At 42.7% G+C, this 25,023-nt stretch overlaps 1 protein-coding gene across 1 annotated transcript in view; it reads left to right on the top strand.

The window, feature by feature from the left end:
• LOC128737240 (protein FAM135B) overlaps window positions 1–25,023 on the top strand; it is an 80,996-nt gene that overhangs the window by 27,140 nt on the left and 28,833 nt on the right. The window contains exon 2 of the mRNA XM_053831838.1: window positions 8,071–8,546. Coding sequence (XP_053687813.1) covers window positions 8,071–8,546 — 476 coding nt within the window. The remainder of the gene's footprint in view (window positions 1–8,070; window positions 8,547–25,023) is intronic.

Below are 25,023 nucleotides of genomic sequence, written 5' to 3'. Positions count from 1 at the left end.
GCGTCTGATGCCAGCATTTCCACCTCTTCTAGAAACTCGCCTACCACCGTAAGGACGATATCATCGGCGAAGCCAGTAATATCGACCCCAGTGGGTAGTTCAAGCCTCAGCACCCCATCGTACATGGCATTCCAAAGCGTGGGGCCGAGAATCGAACCCTGTGGAACACCCGCTGTCACTTTGTACCTCTTCGCCCCATCCGCCGTGTCGTACACTAGCGTCCGGTTCTCGAAGTAACTCTTAAGCAACCTGCATAGATGATCCGGTACCCTCATCCTATGCAGCGCTAACGCAATTGCACCCCAGTTAGCGCTGTTAAAGGCGTTTTTGACATCGATTGTGACTATAGCACAATACCTGTCGCCTCGCCTTTTCCGTTTCATAGGCTTCTCGGCCCTCTCCACTACGGACTTTATGGCATCTACAGTGGACTTCCCCTTACGGAAGCCAAACTGCGTGTTTGCCAGTCCGACATCACTTTCCACTACAGGCGTCAGCCTGTTTAGGATTACCCGCTCTAGCAATTTGCCTAGCGTGTCCAATAGGCAAATTGGCCTGTACGACGAGGGATCACCAGGCGGTTTCCCCGGCTTTGGCAGCAGTACCAATCTTTGGACTTTCCATTTGTCTGGAAATTCGCATACCTCTAGGCAACTCTGAAGCGTCTCTCTAAACATATCGGGATACGCTTGGATCGCCGCTTTGAGTGCCTCGTTCGGAATCCCGTCAGGACCGGGCGCTTTCTTCGATTTCAAACCCCTGGCAATTACGATGAGTTCCTCATTCGTGACCGGAGTGAGGACATCATTCGATTGACCGTACGGGGTCGGAGGCCACCAAACTGGATCGTGTTGCGGAAAGAGCCCTTCCACGATGACTTTCAGCTTTTGGGGGCAGGTTTCCTGCGGCGCAGATGTACCCTTCATCTTTTTCATTACCACCTGGTATGCACCACCCCAGGGGTTTGAATCCGCATCGCGACATAGCTCCTGGAAACAGGATTTCTTGCTACGCCTAACCTCTTTCTTAAGCGCCGACCTTGCCGCTCTAAGATCAACTCCCCGAGCTTCAGCATCTGCATCGGTCCGGGCCCTCTGCGCTAGCCTTCTCGCTCTGTGGCACCTGGAACGGAGCTGGGCAATGGTATCACTCCACCAGTATACCGAGCGACGACCGTTCATTGGCTGCCCCGTCCTAGGCATAGTGGTATCACATGCCCGTACTAGGACGTTGGTCAGCTCACGAGCACTCAGGTTTGAGCGGGTGCTCTCTGCACTGAGTGCTTCAACGAACAGGTCTTTGTCGAAGGCCTTCACTTTCCACCTCCTCCCTGTCGACTTCGCCCCGCGTGGCCGTAGCGCCCGTCGTTCAATCGTGTACCGTATAGCTTGGTGGTCACTATGCGTGTACTCATCTGACACCCTCCAACCCATGTTGTCAAGCAACGTTGGGCTGCAGAAGGTGATGTCGATGATCGATTGTTGTACCCCCCTACAAAAGGTACTGACGGATCCCACGTTAGCCAGACTTACATCTAGCTTGGACAGAGCTTCCAGCAAGCTTTGTCCCCTCGGAGTAGTGCACCTGCTACCCCATTCGACAGCCCAAGCATTGAAGTCTCCTCCAATGACAACGGGCTTGCGGCCCGTGAGTTCGTCGGTGAGCACGTCCAGCATCCGGTCAAACTGCTCCGGCGACCACCTAGGTGGAGCGTAGCAGCTACAGATGCAGACGCCATCGACCACCGCGATCACGAACTCCTCTTGGTCGGACGACACCACCTCCTGGATCGGGTATCTACCCATCACGGCGATCGCTGCCATCCGACCCTTATCGATAACCCAGTTAGCGCCTCCACGGGGGACCCGGTAGGGATCCGCGATAATGGCAATATCGCACCCCGTCTCGGCTGCCGTTTGCCAAAGCAACTCCTGTGCCGTTTCACAGTGGTTTAGGTTAATCTGTATAACCTGCACCATTATCGTTGCAAGGCGCGTCTATAAGCTGCACACAGTGGGCCGCCTGTGGCATGCTTATTTCCCTCTACGGCTGTGCAGAGCAAGCACCTGGGGGGTTTGCTACATCCCCTGGCGAAGTGGCCCTCTTCAGGAGGTGTGCTGGAAGATCTCAACGGTACGTACGTTCAGAGATGGACATACCATCTACCAGAGCTGCGGCAACACACACGAGCTGGGTACAGCTTTCATAGTGATGGGCGAGAGCCGGAAACGGGTGATTGAGTGGTGGCCAATCAGTCCTCGAATGTGCAGGTTGAGAATCAAGGGCCGAATCTTCAACATAAGCACCATCAACGTGCACAGCCCTCACCTCAGAAGTACCGATGACGACAAGGATGAATTCTACGCGCAGTTGGAGAGTGAATACGACTGCTGCCCAAAACATGATATCAAGATCGTCCTCGGGGATTTCAATGCTCAGGTCGGCCAGGAGGAGGAATACAAACCAGTGATTGGAAGGTTCAGTGCACAATAGCGGACCAATGAAATGGGCCTAAGACTTATCGACTTTGCCGCCTCCAAGAATATGGCCGTAAGTAGTACCTTTTTCCAGCACAGAATCCATCACATCCATACACCTGGAGGTCACCAAATCAGACAGAATCACAGATAGACCACGTTTTGATCGACAGTTGGCACTTCTCAGACATTATCGACGTCAGATCCTATCGAAGCGCTAACGTTGACTCGGACCACTACCTAGTGATGGTTAAGATGCGCTCAAGACTCTCCGTTGTGAACAACATTCGGTACCGACGCCAGCATCGGTTAGATCTCGCGCGGCTGAAGCAACCAGACGTCGCCGCAAACTACGCGCATTTACTCGAAGCCGCGCTGCCGGAAGAGGACAAGCTGGACGAAGCCCCTCTCGAGAACTGTTGGAACACTATCAAAACAGCCATCAGAAGTGTAGCGGAGAGCTCCATCGGGCATGTGGCCCGGAATTAGCGGAACGATTGGTTTGACGATGAATGTAGGAGGGTGATGGATGAGGAGAACGCTGCGCGGGCGGCCAAGATGAGCAGTGCCACACGTCAGAACGTGGAAAGACACAAACAGAAGAAGATGCAGCGAAACCAAATCTTTCGGGAGAAAAAGCGCTACCTGGGAGAGCCGGAATATGCAAAGTTGGAGCGGCTGCATCGTTCTCAGGAAACGCGAAAGTTCTACCAGAAACAGAACGGATCCCGCTAAGGCTTTGTGCCGCGAGCCGAAATGTGTCGGGATAAGACTGGCAGTATTCTGACGGACGATCGTGAGGTGACCGATAGGTGGAAGCAGCACTTTGACGAACACCTGAATGGCGCCCAGGCGGAGAACCATGGCGACGGGGAAAGCGATTTCGACGGTGCAACAAACGGAGAAGAGGTGCCAGCCTCAACGATAGGCGAAGTTAAGGAGGCCATCGTGCAGCTAAAAAACAACAAGTCAGCTGGAAAAGATGGCATCGGAGCGGAGCTTATTAAAATGGGACCAGAAAAGCTGGCCGTTTGTCTACACCGACTAATTGTTAGAATTTGGAAAACGGAACAGTTACCGGAGGAGTGGAAAGATGGGGTTATCGGCCCGATCTATAAAAAGGGCGACAAGTTGGACTGTGAGAACTATCGAGCGATCACCGTTCTCAATGCCACCTATAAAGTGCTGTCCCAAACCATTTTCCGCCGTCTATCACCAATTGCGAATAGATTTGTGGGAACTTATCAAGCCGGCTTCGTCGAAGGTCGGTCTACAATGAATCAAATATTTACACTGCGGCAAATCCTCCAAAAGGGCCGTGAATACAGAATTCTCACGCATCATTTATTCGTTGACTTCCAAGCCGCATATGATACCATCGATCGGAAAGAGCTATGGAAAATCATGGACGAGAACGGCTTCCCCAGGAAGCTCATCAAACTGATTAAATCTACGATGGATGATACACAGTGCTGTGTTCGGATTTCGGGTGGATTTTCAAGTCCATTCGAATCACACAGGGGGCTTCGTCAAGGTGATGGTCTTTCATACCTGCTTTTCAACATAGCGCTGCAAGGTGTTATGAACCGAGCGAATATCAACACACGGGGCACGATATTCAACAAATCTAGTCAATTCGTCTGCTTTGCCGATGACATGGATATTATCGGCAGAACGTCTGTGGCGGGGGCTGAACAGTACACCAGACTAAAGCGCGAAGCAGAAAAGATTGGGCAAAAGGTAAATACGTCTAAAACAAAGTACATGCTGGCCAGCGGAACCGACGCCGAACGACACCGCTTGGGCAGTAGTATATTGATAGACGGCGATGAGTTTGAGGTAGTCGATAAATTTGTCTACCTTGGCTCACTGGTAACGGCGGACAATGATACCAGCCGAGAGATTCGGAGGCGTATTATCAGCGGAAGTCGTGCTTACTATGGGCTCCACAAGCAATTGCGGTCGAGCAGACTAAGTCCCCGTACAAAGTGCACCCTGTACAAAACGCTTATTAGACCGGTTGTTCTCTACGAGCATGAAACTGGACAATGCTCGAGGAGGACCTGCGAGTGCTCGGAGTTTTCGAACGACGAGTGCTAAGAACGATCTTCGGCGGTGTACAGGAGAACAGAGTATGGAGGCGGAGGATGAACCATGAACTCGCACAGCTTTATGGCGAACCCAGTATCCAGAAGGTGGCTAAAGCTGGACGAATACGATGGGCAGGACATGTTGCAAGAATACCGGACAACTACCCTGCAAAGATGGTGTTCGCCTCAAATCCGGTAGGAACAAGACGACCAGGAGCGCAGCGAGCAAGATGGTTAGACCAGGTGGAGCGAGATCTGGCGGAGAGTACTCGGTGTCCGAGGAATTGGAGAGCGGTAGCCCTCAACCGAGTTATATGGAGAAACTTTGTTCAACAGACTTTGTCTTAGGACGGCAAGCCACCTAAGTAAGTAAGTAAGGAGTTGGCTACTCTTCTTGAATAATATTCATGTACGTGAAAAACGAATAAAATGGTGTAATAGTTTAAGTTTGATTTCAGTAACACTTATATTCATGAAGTGTCAAGTACGACAGTAGCTTACCAATTAGACTGCATGTATTTTGACTTCTGGATTATATCATATAGGGTATGTTGCTGCTTCATCGTGATTGCCTATTCCCGTCCTATCCAACACAAATTATTAAAAATATCAGCATTTTTATGACGCACAATGCAAAACTAGTTATTCCTTAAAATTTTAGTTTGTTGTCTATCATACGCGAAACGCGATCAATCAAAGTGAGCTTAGATTAAAATGCTTTTTATCATTAAAAAAGTCCTACCAGTCAAATTTCATACGTTTTTTCGTGCGACGAAGAAGAAAATGTCGACTAATCGTTTTAATTTCCGTCATTCAAATAATTCAAGGCAAGGCAGTGTCGTTATTCTACAGCCAGGAAAACTTGCATAACCTACAGAAATTTTGCAGAATAACATTTGTCATGCTGTCCTACACAAATACATGTGCGTAAGCTTTGTAAACATTGTTGTTGTGATTTTTAGTTCGGACGATGAAAAATTTTGATGGACGGATTTTAAAACGGGACGACGAATTTAAGAAATAAAGTCAGTTGCGTAATTTCAATAATATGCTTTAATAATCGCTTTTCAGTGATTTCAAAGTTCACGGAACGGAAGGTAAGTATGTTTTAGTCAAATTAGCACAAGAACTTTTGGAGTATGTATCCGGAATGGGTGGCCGATGCGGATCCTTCACCTTTGGACGAGGTTAGAAAAGCAGCGAGAGAGCTGAAAAACGGCAAAGCAGCTAGAAAGGGTGGTATCCCCGCCGGCTTTTTGAAAGTCGAGAGCGAATGACTGTATTGGGCAATCCATCAGGTTATACTAAAGGATGGACTGAGTAGGAACTACCTACGGACTGGTTGGAAGGTTTCATATGCCTCATTTACAAAAAGGGCCATAAACTTGAATGCAGCTATAACCGAGGCATTACTCTCCTCAATTCTGCATAGATAATTCTCTCCTGCATTCTGTTTCTCAGACTGAGACCGTTGCAGAAAACCTTTGTTGGCGAATATCAGTGCCGTTTTCGAGAGGGACGCTCCACGACGAACCAAATGTTCACCTTGCAACAAAGCCTCGACAAGTTCAACTTGCAAACTCACTATTTTTATAGACTTCAAGACGGCGTACGATTCAGTTGTACCAAATGAGCTGTGGCAACTAATTAGGCTGATACGTACCTTTGATGGCTCAAAATTAAGCGTCAGGATATCGGGTGAGACATCGGACGTTTGTGACGTTAGATGGTTTGAAACAAGGTGACAAACTATAAAATTTGGCTTTTGACATTGCATCGGAAGGTGCTATTCGAACGACAGGCGTGTAGAGAAGTGGTACCGTCATCAGAAAATCTCATATGCTCCTAGGCTTTGCGAACGACATCGATATTATTAGTGTTAACCGTAGAGCTATGGAAAAAGCGTACATGCTGGGAGGTGGGAACTCGAAAAATAAGTGTACGAAATGTTAACGCTTCTAGCATGAAAGAAAAGTGGAAGTTCGAACAATGCAATAACCGATAAGCGGTAATAAAAATTTCTTTCGATTTTTTTTACTTTTGGTATGTTTTCGCTTGGTAAATACCAACGTAAACGACGATTAAACTTGAGTTAAAACCGCTTAAAACGCGTGAATATTTATACTTTTTGTAAAATTTCTTTGTTTTTTTCTGCTCTCCCCTTCAGTTTCCCAAAATTGAAAGGACAACGCTATAAAATAGTTGTAAAAACCTTTTAATGGAATATTTTTTTTGAAAAGAGCTATTTAGATCATATGCATAATTTACGTGGTTTTTAGATAACGTCACAATAGCATAATGTGCATTTTAATTTCAATCAGACGTTCTCTGATATTTTCATCTAACTTTTTATGTTTTATATTTTCGTAAGTCGTCATCATAAAAACACGCAACAATTTGCTCATTACAGTAGTTGCCGTTCTCGGTAGAAATCGCTATAAACTGCCTAGTAGTATACTTGTTATTACCTAACGAGAAATTTTCTTCTATGCCACTTCGAGGCTGTTTAGTTTCGTCGATTATCAGTAACTTTCTTTTTCCGTAACTATGTAAGAAAGTCAGTAATAATATGGTTACTATTTTACCTTTGTTGTATAGAGAAGGTTTGAAAAATATTGGAAAAACTTGATACTGTCATGCTGTCAAACGAACGCAAATTGGACAAAAATGCATACAATTTAGGACATGATACTTTTTTCAATTTAATTCTGCTGATACCATTCAAGGACATTCTACCCATGATGGCAGCTGACAAATTCGAACCAGGACTTCACGGGACCTTCGTGCAATTATCTTTTTAAGAAGACATAATCACTTTTATCTGCAATTTTACATATCACAATAAATTCACCGCGACGGTCGGTTGAAAATCAATAACTCTCTCAACAACGGTTCTCGGTGCAACGAAAGACCATGTTTGCTATACCGCCGACATAACCGCATACACTAAACACTCGATCCAATTGCTGCATATATCACACAATCAGTCCGTGCTCGTGCATAATTGATAACGCTTCCAGTTCAGCGGTCGGTCGCGCACTCCACACACATAGATACGATGAATATTTAAGCGAATACTACAGCCTCTAGGTCTGTGAAGAACATCGATCCGAAAACCATAACAAGTGGAATTCATTGACTTATTTAAAATCTGCCGCATTTGTTGTGTATTTGAGCATTTTTGGGCGCCAGTCTGATTTATAATTTACGCAGTGAAAATAGTTTCAGTCTCTGGAGCTAATTGCAATAATACCCCAAGGAACTTCCGTAGGAAAATGATTGCTTGTTACATTTCAATTGCCTTGACTCCAGACCAACTCCTTGACTATAATGCACAGTACGAACTAAAGATTCTTTTCCAGAAAAATTTAAGCTGCTTATGACAATGCTACAAACTGATGAAAATTCACTATATTTCCGATTTACTCGAAAACTATACGGGTAATAATGGCCAGCGACATTTTATGACACTCTTTCCTGTCTGCTCTTCCATTCCATTGCAGATTATATCAAGTGCGATGTTCATTGCGAGTTTCACCCCGACTGCCTGTTCAGGTGGAGACATGCCTTCCGGATGCGTCACAAACGGCGGGTGCACCTTCAGTAGCGGCATCCGCACCTGCATCCGCTTCCTCCGGCGGCGGCGGCGGCGGCGTAGGTGGAATACCAGTTTCGGGAGCCAACGGTTCCACGGGCAGCAGCAGCGTTGCTCCCGGTTCTGCTTCGAGCAATGCCAACACGCCCATCTCCACCAATTCCTCTACCGGCTGCAATGCGGGTACGACAAGTAGCAGCGGAACGGGGAGCAGCAATACCACCGCCGCCGGACCGGGCGGTTCGCCTACCACTGCTACCGGGACGGCAGGCTCCACTGCAACCATTATCAACGACTGTGGCGCTTCGCGTGTGTTCCAGATTCTCTACCGTAACGAAGAAGTGTCGCTGCGTGATGTTATCATGTTCCGCGCTCATTTACTGGGTAAGTTAAAGTGCCATTTTTTAATTGTCTTGTGTGGTTCATTCATGGCCAATGTGCTTGGAAAGCGTTTCTATTGAATTCAATTAATAATACAAAATTCACTTCAACGGCTATCTTGATTCACCTTAATGCGATATTTGTTCAATAAAATTAGAATATAGGTACTCAAGTAATACTTTTAAATTATTGGAATATTGGTTCTTTGAAGAAGAAAGAGCAGTGCGTTCACAACAGGAACACCAATCACTAAATTCGTTTCACTATATGTGTAATTCCGTACACATAATCTTGAATTACCTCTGGCATGCCTGCAATATTATTTCCTGTGCCACACCGTATAGGTCTTGTTTGAATAACGTAAAACATCAATATCGGTAATACCATTTCCGTAACTAGCACACAGTCACAAAACCCAACCCACCACCATCGTTTATGATATCAGGATCTAGAACAGCATAATCCATCATGAACACACAGTGTGGGCCTAAACACAATAGCATTGACTGCGACTGCGTTGCAGAAATGTAACTGCTAACCTATGTGAGAAAAGTATCAAACATCCGCAACATAGTCACTACTGTTTCGATTGCGTGGAATCGTGCAGCCGCACACTAAAAAGGATAAATGTAACGACAGTAGATATCCATGGGGTTATTTGCCGTGGCACATTCTGCCGCTCCTTGTTATTGATCTGTTATTGCATGTTCAAAAAACAATTAAGCGAAGAGGAAAATCAATAAGCGTAGAGTTTTTGTTTATCGATCAACAACACTATTCAGAAAAGAGCTAACAGAAAGCAATTACTGTAGATAGTGCACGTAATACTCCTTAATTAGACAGCTTAAAATTAATTCATTTGCTACGCGTGGCTCCGTACAGACGGGAACGTAAGCTTCAAGGTTCGAAGAACTATTTTTTTTCCTGTATTGTATTTTTTTTTTTCCTGTATGGACTCATCACTACGACCAGTATCGTTTGATCTATTGTGATATCGCCCGGGTGTTTGCGGTATAACCCGCACTGCATTTATTTTGGCTATAATCGCTATTGAGTGAGCGATATGCTTATTTAATATTATGCGTGCTTGTGTGTAATTGTGTATCCTTCTTTCAATGCTTCTCTCTACTTTACCCACCTCGTTCCACATGACAGCGCTGTCCCCAATTATAGCCATCCCTGGTGCAGATAACCAGTGCATTTAACTGAAAGGGTCTCGTTTTTGCACTGTCAATAGGCCATATCGGGATAACATAGGATTCAGCATGAAGGGTGGTGAGGGGCCTGAGAATAAACCCATGCTAAAGTCACTTTGACATCGAATGGCATGATTCTACTAAGATTCGAACCCATGACCATTCGCTTGTCAAAGCAGACTCAGTAACCTTTTGCGGCTACAGAGCCCCCCCAACTACTAGAACTATACTTACTGCCGAACGGTAATGTTATTCGCACTTGATGAGACTGCATCATATTGTCGATTTTTTATTGCAAAATTTAAATCGCTGTTTAAAGAGTTCAAGTTAAATACGCAATCATAAACCAAACATCTACCGGAGCAGTAATTTCGGCCGTAATATTGTCTGGCTTTCTTGCAACATGTCCCGCCCATCGTATCAGTCTAGCTTTAGCTATCTTTTGAAGACTGCGTACACTCCGCACTGGGTTTTAGTTTGGTCTACCGCAATTATTTGTGAAACCCACGTTATAACACGACTGCCCCTGATATAACAGAAGGAGACAAATTTTTCTACTAGCTCAAACTCATCGCCGTGTTCCTAAGTGGGATCGGTTGGCTCTAGTTGCGCCTGTCAGCTTGTACTTTGTTATGGACGCATCTATCTTCAACCAAATCTTCTCCGCTGCGCGCTATTCCACCGTCACGGATGTTCTATCGACAATGTTGATACTACTGACAAAGCAAACAAATTGGCTACATTTGTTGAAGATAGTGCTTCGCACGTTGATATCCGGATCACAGCAACATATAGCGCCACGTAGAACAGCATGCAGACTAGACCATCACTTCGATGAATCCTATGGGAATCGAATAAACTCGACAATCCACCCTAAATCCGCATATAGAACTGCGTATCATCTATCATCTTCCCGGGAAAGATATTCTCGTCCATAATTTTTTATAGCTCTTTACGGTTGATAGTATCATATGCAACTTTCAAGTTGATAAAACCATCGCCACAAGCTCCGCTCCAGTGCCTTCCCAGCCAATTTATTTTTCTTAAGTTGATTGATGACGCCGTGAACTACGGCTATCGTTGAAGTCAGCCACTATGGTTATCTGGGTGGGAGATGACTGATACCGACACATTTCGGCTCGTGGCACAAATTCTTGCAAGGATGCGTCGAGCTTCTGGTACAATTTTCGTGATTCTTGAGAACGATCCAGCTATTCCAACTCTGCATACTCCTCCTCCTCCTCCGGACAGCGCTTTTTCTGTGGGAAGATTTGGTGCTGAATCTTCTTCGATATTTCTGGCCGCCTTCGTGGTGCCAGGATGAATACAAAGAGGCCGCTAAAGGATAGAGCTGGCCAGCTATTGACTGACCGTACAGAACAGCTTAAGCGATGGACTGAACATTTTGAACAACTCTTCCGAGTTTCAAATGTCAGAGACCAACAAAACCAGCAGCGTATAACGCCTACAGTTCGTCGAATCAATCGCGTGAACTCGGAGGCGCCATCGATGGATGAAATTGTAGCAGCCATCAAGAGTATGAAATCCAATAGAACGCCAGGGATAGATCGTATTTCAGCCGAAATGCTCAAAGCTGACCCATCTTTGTCAGCCCAGATGATGCATCAGCTTTTCAGCAATATTTGGGAAACCGCAACTTTTCCGGTGGACTGGATGCAGGGCATATTGGTCAAAGTCCCTAAAAAAGGAGACCTAACTGAATGCGGTAACTGGCGTGGCATCACGTTGCTCTGTATTACTCTCAAAGTACTCTGTAAGGTAATCCCTAACCGGATCCAGGAGAAGAGCGACGCTACTCTCCGGTGGCAGCAAGCTGGATTCCGTGCTGGTCGATCATGTGTAGACCATATCACAACGCTCCGCATTATATTGGAGAGATCAACGAATTCCAGGATTCGCTTCTGCTGGTGTTCGTTGACTTCGAAAAGGCGTTCGACCGACTCAATCACGAAAACATCTGGGGCGCACTGAGGCGTAGAGGAGTTCCAGATAAGCTAGTCCATCTCATCGAGGTTCAGTACGAGGCGTTCTCGTGCAAGGTTCTGCACGACGGCGTCTTGTCCGACCCCATAAGGGTTACTGCTGGCGCGAGATAGGGCTGCATTTTATCACCGCTTCTGTTTCTTATCGTTATGGATGAGATATTAGTTGGAGCAATTGACAGTAGACCAAATCGAGGATTGCCTTGGAATCCTCTAACGATGGAGCAGCTAAATGACCTCAACCTAGCCGACGACATTGTCTTGCTCGCACAACGCCGAAACGATATGCAGAGCAAGTTAGATGACCTCTCCAAGAGCTCCCAGGTAGCAAGTCTCACAGTCAATGCAGCGATCACTGACAATTCCACCAACTTCACAGTAGCGGGACAACAAGTCTTTAATTCAAACGTTAAATCCGTACTGATGTATGCCTGCGAAACGTGGTGTGTGTCAGCGGAGACAACGCAAAAACTGCAGGTATTCATTAACCGGTGCCTGCGATACATCATTCGTGCCTGGTGGCCTGATAACTGGATATCCAATGAGGAACTCCATCGTCGGTGTCATCAATGGCCGATAACCACAGAAATTCGTGAACGTAGGTGGAAGTGGATCGGACACACCTTGACGAAAGGAGCGAACGAGGTTTGCAGACAAGCACTCGACTGGAATCCACAAGGACAGCGTGGAAGAGGCAGATCCAGAGACTCATGGCGACGGAGCTTAGCCAACGACATCCGGGCTGTAGACGAGAACCTGTCCTGGCGACAGGTAAAAGCCATGGCGGGTAACCGTCAGCAGTGGAGATCTCTGATTTCATCCCTTAGTTCCGCAGGACCGGCGGACATGGACACAGTAAGAATCACACGGACAAGTAAGTAAGTAAGAATCTTCTTCGACTTGTGACTTTCCACAACCTCACGAGTAGCGCATCAATTGTCACATTCATTATCCTACTAGTACCCCTGCTAGATCAACCTTTCATCTTTCATTTTTCATCTTTCATCTTTCATCTTTCATCTTTCATCTTTCATCCTTCATCTTTCATCTTTCATCTTTCATCTTTCATCTTTCATCTTTCATCTTTCATCTTTCATCTTCCATCTTTCATCTTTCATCTTTCATCTTTCATCTTTCATCTTTCATCTTTCATCTTTCATCTTTCATCTTTCATCTTTCATCTTTCATCTTTCATCTTTCATCTTTCATCTTTCATCTTTCATCTTTCATCTTTCATCTTTCATCTTTCATCTTTCATCTTTTATCTTTCATCTTTCATCTTTCATCTTTCATCTTTCATCTTTCATCTTTCATCTTTCATCTTTCATCTTTCATCTTTCATCTTTCATCTTTCATCTTTCATCTTTCATCTTTCATCTTCATCTTTCATCTTTCATCTTTCATGTTTTGATCTTTGATCTTTGATCTTTGATCTTTGATCTTTGATCTTTGATCTTTGATCTTTGATCTTTGATCTTTGATCTTTGATCTTTGATCTTTGATCTTTGATCTTTGATCTTTGATCTTTGATCTTTGATCTTTGATCTTTGATTTTTGATCTTTGATCTTTGATCTTTGATCTTTGATCTTTGATCTTTGATCTTTGATCTTTGATCTTTGATCTTTAATCTCTTCGCAAGAAAGAAGAGCACGTGCTGACAGGCTCAGAAGAGTATTGCGCCAGCAACAACACACGGCGTTTGTGCAAGTCGTTAAGAAGCAGACATTTTACCATGTCTGAGAGGTGCAATGATAGTGTTGGCAACTTACTAAGTAGAAGCCAGATGAAAAGAGCACTGCGAGATGCTGCTGAACACAGAGGTTAGCGGGAACGGGATAAGTATTGCAAGAGCGATGTGGTGGAGTCACCAAGACAAGAAGAGGTTAAGAAGGCATTTAGTGCGCTGGAAAACGACAATGCAGCTGGGAAGAATGGTATCCTGGCTGAACTTCTAAAAGCAGGGAGCGAGTGACTAAACGAGGCAATCTACCGAATGTCTCAGGATTTGGGTGAAAGAACAGAGAAGTGGTTAGATGACCTCATTTGCCCTATTTAAAAAAACCATCGGCTCGAGTGTAAAAACTATGGAGGCATTAGACAATGCTCAATTCTGCCTATAAGGTGCTTTCCCGTATCCTGTTCTGTAGATTGAGACCATTAGCGGAGTCCTTCGTCGACGCATACCAAGCTGGTTTTTGTGAGGGTCACTCCACGATGGATAAGATGTTTACCCTGTATCATTTACCAGACAATTTACTGGAGTACAACTTGCAGATTCATCCGTTTGAGGACTTTCAGGCGGCGTACGGTTTAGTCAAACGTAATGAGCTGTGGCAGACATTACCTGGAACCTGGAACATGGTTTTCAGATGAAATTAGTTAAGCTAATTAGTGTGTAGCGCCCCTACCCCACGCGTCCTATTTGTTTGATTTCTGAAGACCGGATTTGAGTCCCGGAAGATATTGACCGGTAGTCTTCTTACGGTCCGCACAGCGCCGACCTAGTTTGTCATTGTCAGTTTGTTTGTGCAAAAGTTAGAATGCTTTTGTTTGTCAATAGCGAGCCACCGCGTATTTCTTATATGTTACATAAAGAGTGCAACTCAATGATAGGTGTGAAATTATGATTAAATGAGTCGTAAGTCACCCGTCGGTCCATCAGGTTGACAGCGGTGAGAGTAATTAATCACGTTTTGACTATACCCGGTTTGAAGAAGTCCGTAGGGTTGCACGGGCAACCCTGAAAGTGCATTAGAACCGCCGGACTTCGGGGCAGCATACGATACAGTTGAACGTTAACAGCAGATAATGCACGAGTACGGTTTTCCGGACAGACTGCTGCGGCTGATGAAAGCTACCCTGGAGCGAGTGGTGTACTACGTGCGCAATTTGGAGGCACTCTCAAGTCCTTTCGAATCGCGCAGAGGGTTGCGGCAAGGGGATGAACTGGCCTGCCTGATATTCAATATCGCTATTGAAGGTGTGATCTGGCGAGCGGGCATCGAAACGAGAGGAACCATCTTCGGAACGAGTAGCCAACTCCTAGTCTTCGCAGACGACCTCGACCCCATTACTAGAAACCTTGGCATGCTACGCCAGATTTAAAACGGTGGCTAGGAGGGTTGGTTAACAAATAAATGCGTCCGTCGAAAGCCAAATATATGGTAGGAATGGGCTCCAGAGAAAGCAACGTTTGCCTCCCAAGGACAGTGACAATTGAGGGCGATGAACTGGAAGTAGTTCACGAGTTTGCATATTTGGGATCTCCGACCGCCGCCGACAATAACACGAGTAAGGAGATTCAATGACGCAATCTGAAAGTCGAACCTACTTTTCCCTCCGCAGGACACATCGATAGAGGAGTATACGCCGCCGCACAAAGCTGACGATGTAGAAAACGCTAATCAGACCAGTAGTCCTCTACGGATTAGAAACAGTAACTTTACTCACGGAAGATATAAATGCACTTGTATTATTTGAGCGAAAGTTGTTGCGGACTATTTTCGGTGGAGTACAAACGAATAGCGAAGAGTGACGTAGACGTTCGAACTAGTGTTCGACATCGAAACAAAAATTGAAGTCTGGGTTCCGGTCCGGTCCGGTTAAATATCGGAACGAAGTTTCTCAGTCCGACTTTATTCCCGTCCGATTTGGCTCTGTGCCGATTCCGGAACCAGAACAGAGCCATATCGGACCGGAATAAAATCACAATGAAAAAGTTCGTTCCGATTTTTAACCGGACGGGACCGGACCGGAACTGGGACTTTAATTTTCGTTCCGATGCCGAACACTAGTACGAACCGCGAGTTGCAGGCACTACTTGGAGAGATTCACATCGTACACCTGGTGAAAGTTAGAAGATTACGATGGGCCGGCCACATCGCAAGGATGCCAGACAACTGTGCAGTGAAGAGAGAACGGATTCTCTCAAAGAACCTCCCCGGCACCAAGAATAGAGGGGCCCAACATGCTAGATGGCTCGACCAGGTTGACTTGCGTGTGTTGTGACGTACAATGAATTGACGACGAGTAACCCAGGACCGAGTACAGTGGAGGGGAATTCTTGATACGGCAAGAGTCACCCCGGCTCTCGGCTGGTAAAAGAAGAAGAAGATCGGTCCAACGCTGGGTGGCTCAAAATCGTACATCAGAATAGCGGTTGAGACTGCACCCGCTTTTATGACGTTCAATTTACAGAAGCTAGGGGATGCAACCTGCTATTCAACATTGCATGAAGGTGCAATACGAAGAGTAAACATGAAAGGGAATGGGACATCATGAAATTTCATATGTTTCTGGATGGCAGATGGCGTCGAAATTATCAAAATTAACTGTAAAAGAGTGGAAGAAACTTAAAAGTCCTAAAGGCTTTTTTAATTAAAGGCAACGAGACTATAACGAAGTACATGGTTGCTGTTAGGGAATCTAAGAGTGCAAATGGTGTTGGTGTCGAGCTGGAACGAAATAAAGTAGATAGTGGAAAAGTTCATATACCTTGCTACGATCGTGACATGTGACACCAATGTAAGCCGCAAAATAAAAAGACGAATTGAAGCCGCGAATCGAGCTTTCCAAAGCTCAAATTAGCCAGCTAAAGTCTCGTAATTTGCAAATTCTTAAAAAACTGACGATCTGCAGAAAACTAATTCTCCCGGTGATCCTTTACGGACATGAATCACGGACGCCGAAAGAAGCTGACCGACGAGTGCTTAGAATTTTTGAACGTAAAATTCCTGGTGGCCAAATGAAAAATGAAGTTCGGCGCCAAACGTATAAACCACGAGCTGTTTCACAAATATGCTGATATAGTGAAGATAGTATATCGTAGGGCTGCGATGTGCTGCTTAGCACGTGGCCAGAGTGCCTAATAAAAGAGTAGTTAGAATAAGTTTTAGCAGAGCACCAGTAAGAGGCCGTAGACTTTGGGGTAGACTTCGCACCTGATGGATGTGGTCTGTCGAAGACGACGGGGGGATTAACGAGGGGTTTGAAGAACAGCAGCCCAGGAGCTACTATAATTCGATCGGAGCAGGATCGATAACCGACCGTTGCTACTATAAAAAATTGCTTCATTAAAAATATAAATATCTTATTGGTCTAAATGGGTGTACACTGTGTAAGTTGTGTAAAATTCATCTGATGCCAGCAGATATAATTTCTTTAAAAATCTCGAAATATATGAAAAAATCCTATAAATTTACGACTTTTAACATGCACATAAATGGAACATCGCAAATCGTATAAAATTACGTGTTATTTCACAGTATGAAATATCGTAGCGTGTGTTGCATACATCTAGGCCTATTTATTACATTTGGCTTGATGTCATTGAAAACGGCTGAGACTATTTAACTTTTTTTAATGGAAAAATATGTGTGATTTTTGTTACGTGTTCATTAATTTACATGTAGGGTATGTTACTACATCGTCGTAATTGCCTATTCCCGTCCTATCCAACACAAATGATTAAAAATATCAGCATTTTTATGACACACAATGCAAAACTAGTTATTCCCTAATATTTTAGTTAGTAGTCTATCATACGCGATCAATCAAAGTGAGCTGAGATCTATTTAAATACTTTTTATCATTAAAGAAGTCTTACCAGCGAAATTTCCTACGTGTTTCGTGCTAGGAAGAAAACAATGTCGACTAATCGTTTTAATTTCCGTCATTCATAAATGAAAATAACTAACGCAAGGCATTGTCGTTATTCTACAGCCAGGAAAACTTGCCTGACCTGCAGAAATTTTGTAGAATAACATTTGTCATGCCGTCCTACACAAATACATGCACGTTAGCTTCGTAAACATTGTTGTGATTTTTAGTTCGGACGATGAAAAATTTTGATGGACGAATTTTAAAACGGTACGACGAATTTTAGAAATAAAGTCAGTTGCGTAATTTCAATAATATGCTTTAATAGTCGCTTTTCAGTGATTTCAAAGTTCACGGATCGGAAGGTAAGTGTGTTTTAGTCAAATCAGCACAAGAACTTTTAGTGTATTCATTAAATCCATCCAACAAATGATGAAAATTAGAATGGCTTTACTTATTACGACGGGAATTAGAAAAAAACCCTATTTCATTTTGCGTTGAATGTGAGATTCATTTTTTCGTTCTGTGTCTGCTAAACAGTTCCCAATTTTGGTAAGATTTTTTACTGATTCTTTGTGTCCTGCATTGCGGATAACTCTACAGAAACTATACTGACATTTTAATATTTTTTTTGGAAATTATCATCATGCGCTTATTGGTTATAAAACCTTAACGTAGACATATGTCGACCAACATTTGAAAGATGCTAGAGCAGCATAGGAAAATGAACTCTCACTCGTTCTGTTTGACAGTTGGCTTATCCGCCCTTTTCAAATGTTAGTCGACATATGTCGTAATAGACAAAGATACATTTTTACACGCCAAATTTCGGAGGCATAATGAAAATTGAAACAATAAAGACATGAAGCTGTAAATCTCAACGTTTAGTGTTAAGGCAGATATTTTCATGAAACCGTTTCACAAACATCCGCATGACATCGATCGTTATTGGAGCGCAAATAAAGCGCTTCAATTGCCGTACCATACATAGGTTGCCTACCAATTGCACATGCGATTCTGTCGCACGAATAGTTACTACTATATGGAGAAAAATAATCGCTCCTTCAAGCCACAAATGCTAGATCCTCAAGTCGTCGCATACAGGCCGACCAACATATTTTTCTATGTTTGAATTACGCTCTCCATTTCCATCAAGCTTGCGCTCAATTTAGCACAGGACCCACAAACACAGGATAACGATTCACACTGAAGCCAAACCGAGGAAAAACGTCCGAAATGGAAACTTACTCATGTAACAATTTAATTTTTATAAATTTTTTTGATTGGTAACTTTTTTCAATGATGTTTAAATTAAGTTTAGAGAGCATTTATTTGCATTCATGGGCTATTTTTGCAAACCCAAATTTCTAGGATATTGAATTTTACTGAATTTTACTGGCGATTGGGCTAGATATGCATTTATAAAACAGTTAAACCAGATAAAATGTAACTGTAAGTATTTTGTTGGTAAATTGGTTCTAAAAACACATGCTTTACTTGCTCTTATTTCGCCTACTATTTTCAAATTATTTTCTAATCCATTCGGAGTGTGCCTTAAGTGTAGTATTGCGAACTAAATGCTAAAAAATATGACGTTTTGGGGCTGGTCCTTTGACTGTAGAGTTAACAGTTAACCTGACCACTTCACCACATAGTTCGTGTGGGCTGAATTAAAATTGCCGGAGGTGAGGTTTTCTAAAGTGAAAAATCTCTTAATCTCACCTGCACGAGTAGGCAAAGCTGGAAACGTCGTTCTGTTATTACATGGGTCGTTAGGTTAAGGTCTCAGGTGGAGTACGTGACAAGCACATTCTGACGAAAAATAAACAGGAAAAAAATGCGCTTCTGCTGTCCACTAAAACATAAGGTTCATAATCGAAAACAGAAAATCAACAGAGCGGTTGGGTTTTTCTAAATAAACAACAAATATGGTTATAATGCATGCTGCATGGTCCATAATTTCTTACAATCAGTTATATGAATTATTAGTAGGCAAAATATTGAAACCATTAAAGCTAGTTTTTTTGGAAAAATAAACATTCATTCTTCAATAAACATAAAGGCCAATTTCGTATTAAATTCCTACCAGTATTTTCTCAGTATGTTCCCAGACAAGCTGAATGATTGGTGGCTTCATAGTGCACAATTCCTGCTCAACGCTGGAGCAGCACCGAGCAAGTGCCATTGAAACAGCACTCGCTGCAATCGACGTCTAATGGTACACTCGAAGACGACTAGTACATATACAGGTAGTGTGACGCCGAGATGGGCACCAACCAATACCGCAGATACCCTGTAAGAGAAAACCAAATAAGGAAGGTAGTACAGGTATCGACTGGATAACCCTCATCCGGCGCGAAGGGTTGTTGAATTCTCCAAGTCTGGGCAAAAGCAGAGTTGCAATTTTTTGAAGAGCTAACGTTGCACTTTGCTGAGGCAATTTATAAAATATATCTTCCCTTTAAGTAGTTGTTATAAATACTTCTAGCTTTTTTAAAATCTACATCAATAATTAGTTTTATTACATCAATAGTGTTATTTATAGCCCAGTTTTCAAAGACAACAGCCGTGACACCCCCAAAACAGTCGAAACAATTACTCCATTCTGTTATTGCTTAATTGTTTTTAATCTGATTTAAGTACTTCCCATGAGTATTCTCCAATATGTACAAGTGGCAAACATTAAAACCGTTAAACTACCGGGAAACCATATCATCCAATTAGAAAATTAAAACAACAATCCATTTTGACATTCGTTTAGCCCATTCAGAAAGAAAACGGGTGGGTACAAATCAACCGAGAAGGATAGCGTTTCCGTAGGGAACCAAAGTAATAAATTATCGAACCTATTGGGGCCAGTCGTACAATCCATAGCCTATCGCTATCGTTATGTACGGGGTGGCAGGCACCGTGCCCTTAGACGGTCGTCTGTCAGTCAGATTTTACGTAAAGCAAAGATTTCGGAGCTGAACCGACGTCAAAGGGACGATCAGATATATGGCAATTCAACAACTGCGTGGGTGGTTTGTTTGCCAACCGGGACGTTTCCGAACCCGAACCACACACTTACAGATGCTTACTGCTGATAAGGATCTATGAAGCTATAAATCTTTCTTTTGTTTTTTCGCTTAGTTTAGTTGGACGAATGCAATTCACTATTGTTTTCTCGCATTTATCAACCGTGCATATGGTCAGTACAATGATAACTAGTCAATCATCGTGTAACAGAAACCAATTGCTTAGCATCAGCGATGTCAGATCTACGGATTTTTGTGCATGCTTAAATTTGGGATCTTCATATTATGTACATGTTTAGACTGGATAGTTTCTCTGATCTCCAGTAAAATAGTGGGTCCCAAATTTATGCGTGCACAAAAATCCGTAGATCTGACATCGCTGCCTAGCATCACATAAACCTAGGACTTATGTCTTATGTCGTACAATTGACAAAACATATTGAAAACATGTATAAGTTGTGCTGCCCCAGGATCAGATATAGAAGGCATGGAAAACGTTATACCCTTTTTCTCTTGGATTAAAATATTATGTTAGTTTTTAAGTTCGAAATGGAATCTATCTGCGAATACAGTGCTATGCCAATGAAAAAAGTACTAGAAAAACCAACAATATTGTTCAGATTATGTGTAAGTACTTAATGCTTTTCGGAAATCATCAGTTCTGTCCTTTAAAAATAAATAATTTATGATCCACTAAGCCGATTTTAATGTTTTTGATACCACAGAAAGGTATTTTCATGATATCTTTAGGAAAAATACTGGACTAAAGCTCAATATTGTTTACAATTGAAAACCATTGAAAATAAATTTTTAATTCTTGAAAAAATATTATGTAAACAGTTCTAGCTCTCTAAAGAAAAATATAGGAAATGACAATCTCTCATGACCACCTTTCTGTGCTGTCACGTATGCCATTCCCATTCGCTTGCTCTATTTTACAGCAATATTTGACAGCAGCTGTTGTCATTATGCAATCATACAGTTGTACGATAACAATGAAGAAAGCTCATTTTTACCTTTGTTATACTATAACAAAGGTTTAGGAATTGGTCGAAAAACACGAAATTGATCCGAGGCCCGGAGGGCCGAGCCACATATACCAATCAACAGGGTTCGACGAACTGAGCAATGTCTGTGTGTGTGTGTGTGTATGTGTGTATGTATGTGCGGGGCGCAACTTTTCTATCGCCTGTTTCTCGGAGATGGCTAAACCGATTTGTTCGCTATTACTTTTGTTTGAAAGGTATTATAGCCTAGTATATCACTATTGAATTAGTTCGAGGTCCGACATTTCGTTTAAAAGTTATAAGTAAAAACGTGAAAATTACGTGACACGATTTTCTCCGGAACCAAGTGACCGATTTCAACGATCTTGGTATCGAATGAAAGCTCTTGTTAACGCTAAATTTTTTGGGTAAATTTTATTGAAAACAAACAAGTAGTTTAAAAGTTATCCTAAAAAAACCTGTTTTGACAAGGTAATAATTATCGCCTGTTTCTTAGAGATGGCTAAACCGACTTAGGCGCTATTAGTCTCATTTGAAAGGTAACATAGCCTAATAGATCACTATTGATTTGTTTTTTGATTGGACGTTCAATTTGAAAGTTACGAGCAATTGAATACAACACATTAAAATTTATAATAATTTATAACCATTTCATCTAAGATGCTTTATCTAGTTTGAATTATTTTGACATCAGATTAGAGATTTTAATGCTGCAAATATATCTGCAAAATTTCAGTAGAATTGGTTTTGCCGATCAAAAGATATTAACCCTCCAACACTCGCGCCAACTTTTGTAATACGGGTTATTCGCGCGCACAATGGCCCAAAGCCAAAGAGACATGCGCATTAGAATTTTGACTGGGAAAACTTGGTTTTAGGTTTATGGAACCTTTGGAAGAATTTCTTAAAATTGAAAGTTCTATCGTCTGGTGCAATTTAAATTTTGATTAATCCCCCTAAAAGTGGAATAAAAAAATTATTTTTCTTCAGTTTCAATATAACACATTGATGTATTCTGCAAAGTTTTAGAGTATTATTACAAGAAATTTTGCTGAAGACAGTAACCCCCTATCTCTTCAGCGAAGATAGAAAAATATTATTTATTGTATATGAATTAGTGAAATCAGTTTTTTATTTTAGCTCTTTTCGTAATTGTTGTATGACTTTTTCATGTATTACAAAGTTGCACAAATCGGAAAAATACACAACTTTGCTGAATATAGTATACCTCTATGTTTGCTTGTTTAGGAACTGTAGAACTTTGATTATAAAAAATACCCTAATTTTGACCCCGAATTACTCGACTACCAACAGACGGATACATTTTAAACATTTTACATTATTGCTGATTGTTTTGATGCATACAGACACCATTTTTCCATATGAAGAAACGAGAGAAAATTCCAGGCCAATTCCGGTACACCTCATATGCTGATTACTTCATTTCTGTGATGTCAGTTTATGCTGATCAATTTTCCCAACAATTTAAAGTATTAATGCATTGAATAATTATGACATTTTGCTCATAACAAGTTTATTGAAGAATATACGTTAGTTACACAACAATTTGTAACTTTATAACAATATGGCGTTCAAAAACCTACACGTGTTATATAAAATACAACAGCGTGAGTAACCGAAGGTTAATAAAAATTGATGAAATTTATTCTAGAAAACTTTATTGGTGTGAATCAAATAGGCATTACAGGAAATTATGCATATTATTAACAACTTACTTATCCTTATTCAGCAATTTCATGAAAAAAGGATCTATCAAAATTTATAAGTGGTCATATTTTGTTCAAATTTTGTAAACGTATTCAATTTTCAAAAATTTTATGTAAACCAACGCACTACGCAACGTTAACCAATAGATGGATTATACTCCGAAGACGTGTCGGTTTCTATCTCAAATAGCAAGTAAGACCGTATAACAAAGGTTCCTTTCACCACTAGGTGGATTAAATCGGGTTTTTGTTATCGGCAATGGAAGACAGTAAAAATCTTGACTTTTCATACTCTTTTTCTATACGATAACCGAAAGATGAAAAGTAACGCGCTGCATTCCTTGATATTGAGCAGCATCAAATACATGAGGCATCCCGTGTAAAATTTTCTTTAAAATTCGTGGTCAACCTGCATTACTACCACTATTGGAAGCGGCTTAAGATAACAGCAGTCTTGACAGGAACCCTCCTGGACCTAAGACTTATCGACTTTACCACCTCCAAGAACATGGCCGTACGAAGTACCTTCTTCCAGCACAGACGCCTACACAAGTACACCCGGAGGTCACCAAATCAGACAGAATTACAGATCGACCTTGTTTTGATCGACTGTCGGCACTTTTCAGATATTATCAACGTCAGATCGAAGCGCTAACGTTGACTCGGACCACTACCTAGTGATGGTTAAGATGCGCCCAAAACTCTCCGTTGTGAACAACATTTGCTACCGACGCCAGCCTCGGTTAAATCTCGAGCGGCTGAAGCAGCCACACGTTTCCGCAAACTACGCGCACTAACTCGAAGCTGTGCTGCCGAAAGAAGACGAGCTAGTCGAAGCCCCTCTCAAGGACTGTTGGAACACCATCAAAGCAGCCATCAGCAGTGTAGCAGAGAGCACCATCGGGCATGTGGCATGGATCCCGAAAAGACTTTATGCCGCGAGTCGAAATGTATCAGGATAAGAATGGCAGTATTTTGACGAACGATCGTGAGGTGACGGATTGATGGAAGCAGCACTTCGATGAACACCTGAATGCCCGATTTCGGCGGTGTAATAAACGGGGAAGAGGTGCCAGCCCCAACGAAAAGCGAAGTTAGGTAGGCCACAATGCAGCTAAAGAACAATAAATCTGCTGGGAAAGATGGCATCGGAGTGGAGCTTATTAGAATGGGACCAGAAAAGCTGACCATTTGTATGCACCGGCTAATTGTTAGAAATTGGGATACGGATCAGCTACCGAAGGAGTATAAAGATGTGGTTAGCTGCCCAATCTATAAAAAGAGTAAAAAGTTGGAAAACTATCGAGCGATCACCGTTCTTAATGCCGCCTACAAAATCCCAAATTATTTTCTGCCGATTATCACCGATTGCGGACAGACTTGTGGAAACTTATCAAGCCGGTTTCGTCGAAGGACGGTCTACAAGGGATCAAATATTTACACTGCGGTAGATCCTCCAAAAGAGCCTGGAATACGGAGTTCCCACGCACCATTTGTTCGTAGACTTCAAAGCCGCATATGATACCATCGACCGGTAAGAGCTATGGAAAATCCCCACGAAGCTCATCAAATTGATTCAATTTAAGATGGATGATACACAGTATTGTAAATGGATTTTGGGTGGATTGTAAAGTTCATTCGAATTACACAGAGGGTTTCATCATGGTGATGGTCGCTCATGCCTGCTATTCAACATAGCGCTACAAGGTGTTATGAATCGAGTGGATATCAACACGCGGGGTACGTTCTTTTACAAATCTAATCAATTTGTCTGCTTTACCGATAGCATGGATATTATCGGCAGAGCATCTGTTGCGGTGGCTAAACAGTACACCAGACAGCCCCACGTGCTGCTCGAGCCAATAATGCTAATACACCAGACTAAGGCGCGAAGATTACAGCTTGGTTCGACTCATGCACCTTCCAGTGTT

The sequence above is a fragment of the Sabethes cyaneus genome, chromosome 2 (genome assembly GCF_943734655.1).
Source record: "Sabethes cyaneus chromosome 2, idSabCyanKW18_F2, whole genome shotgun sequence".
Lineage (NCBI taxonomy): Eukaryota > Metazoa > Arthropoda > Insecta > Diptera > Culicidae > Sabethes > Sabethes cyaneus.
This window is presented reverse-complemented; position numbering and strand designations above follow the sequence as displayed.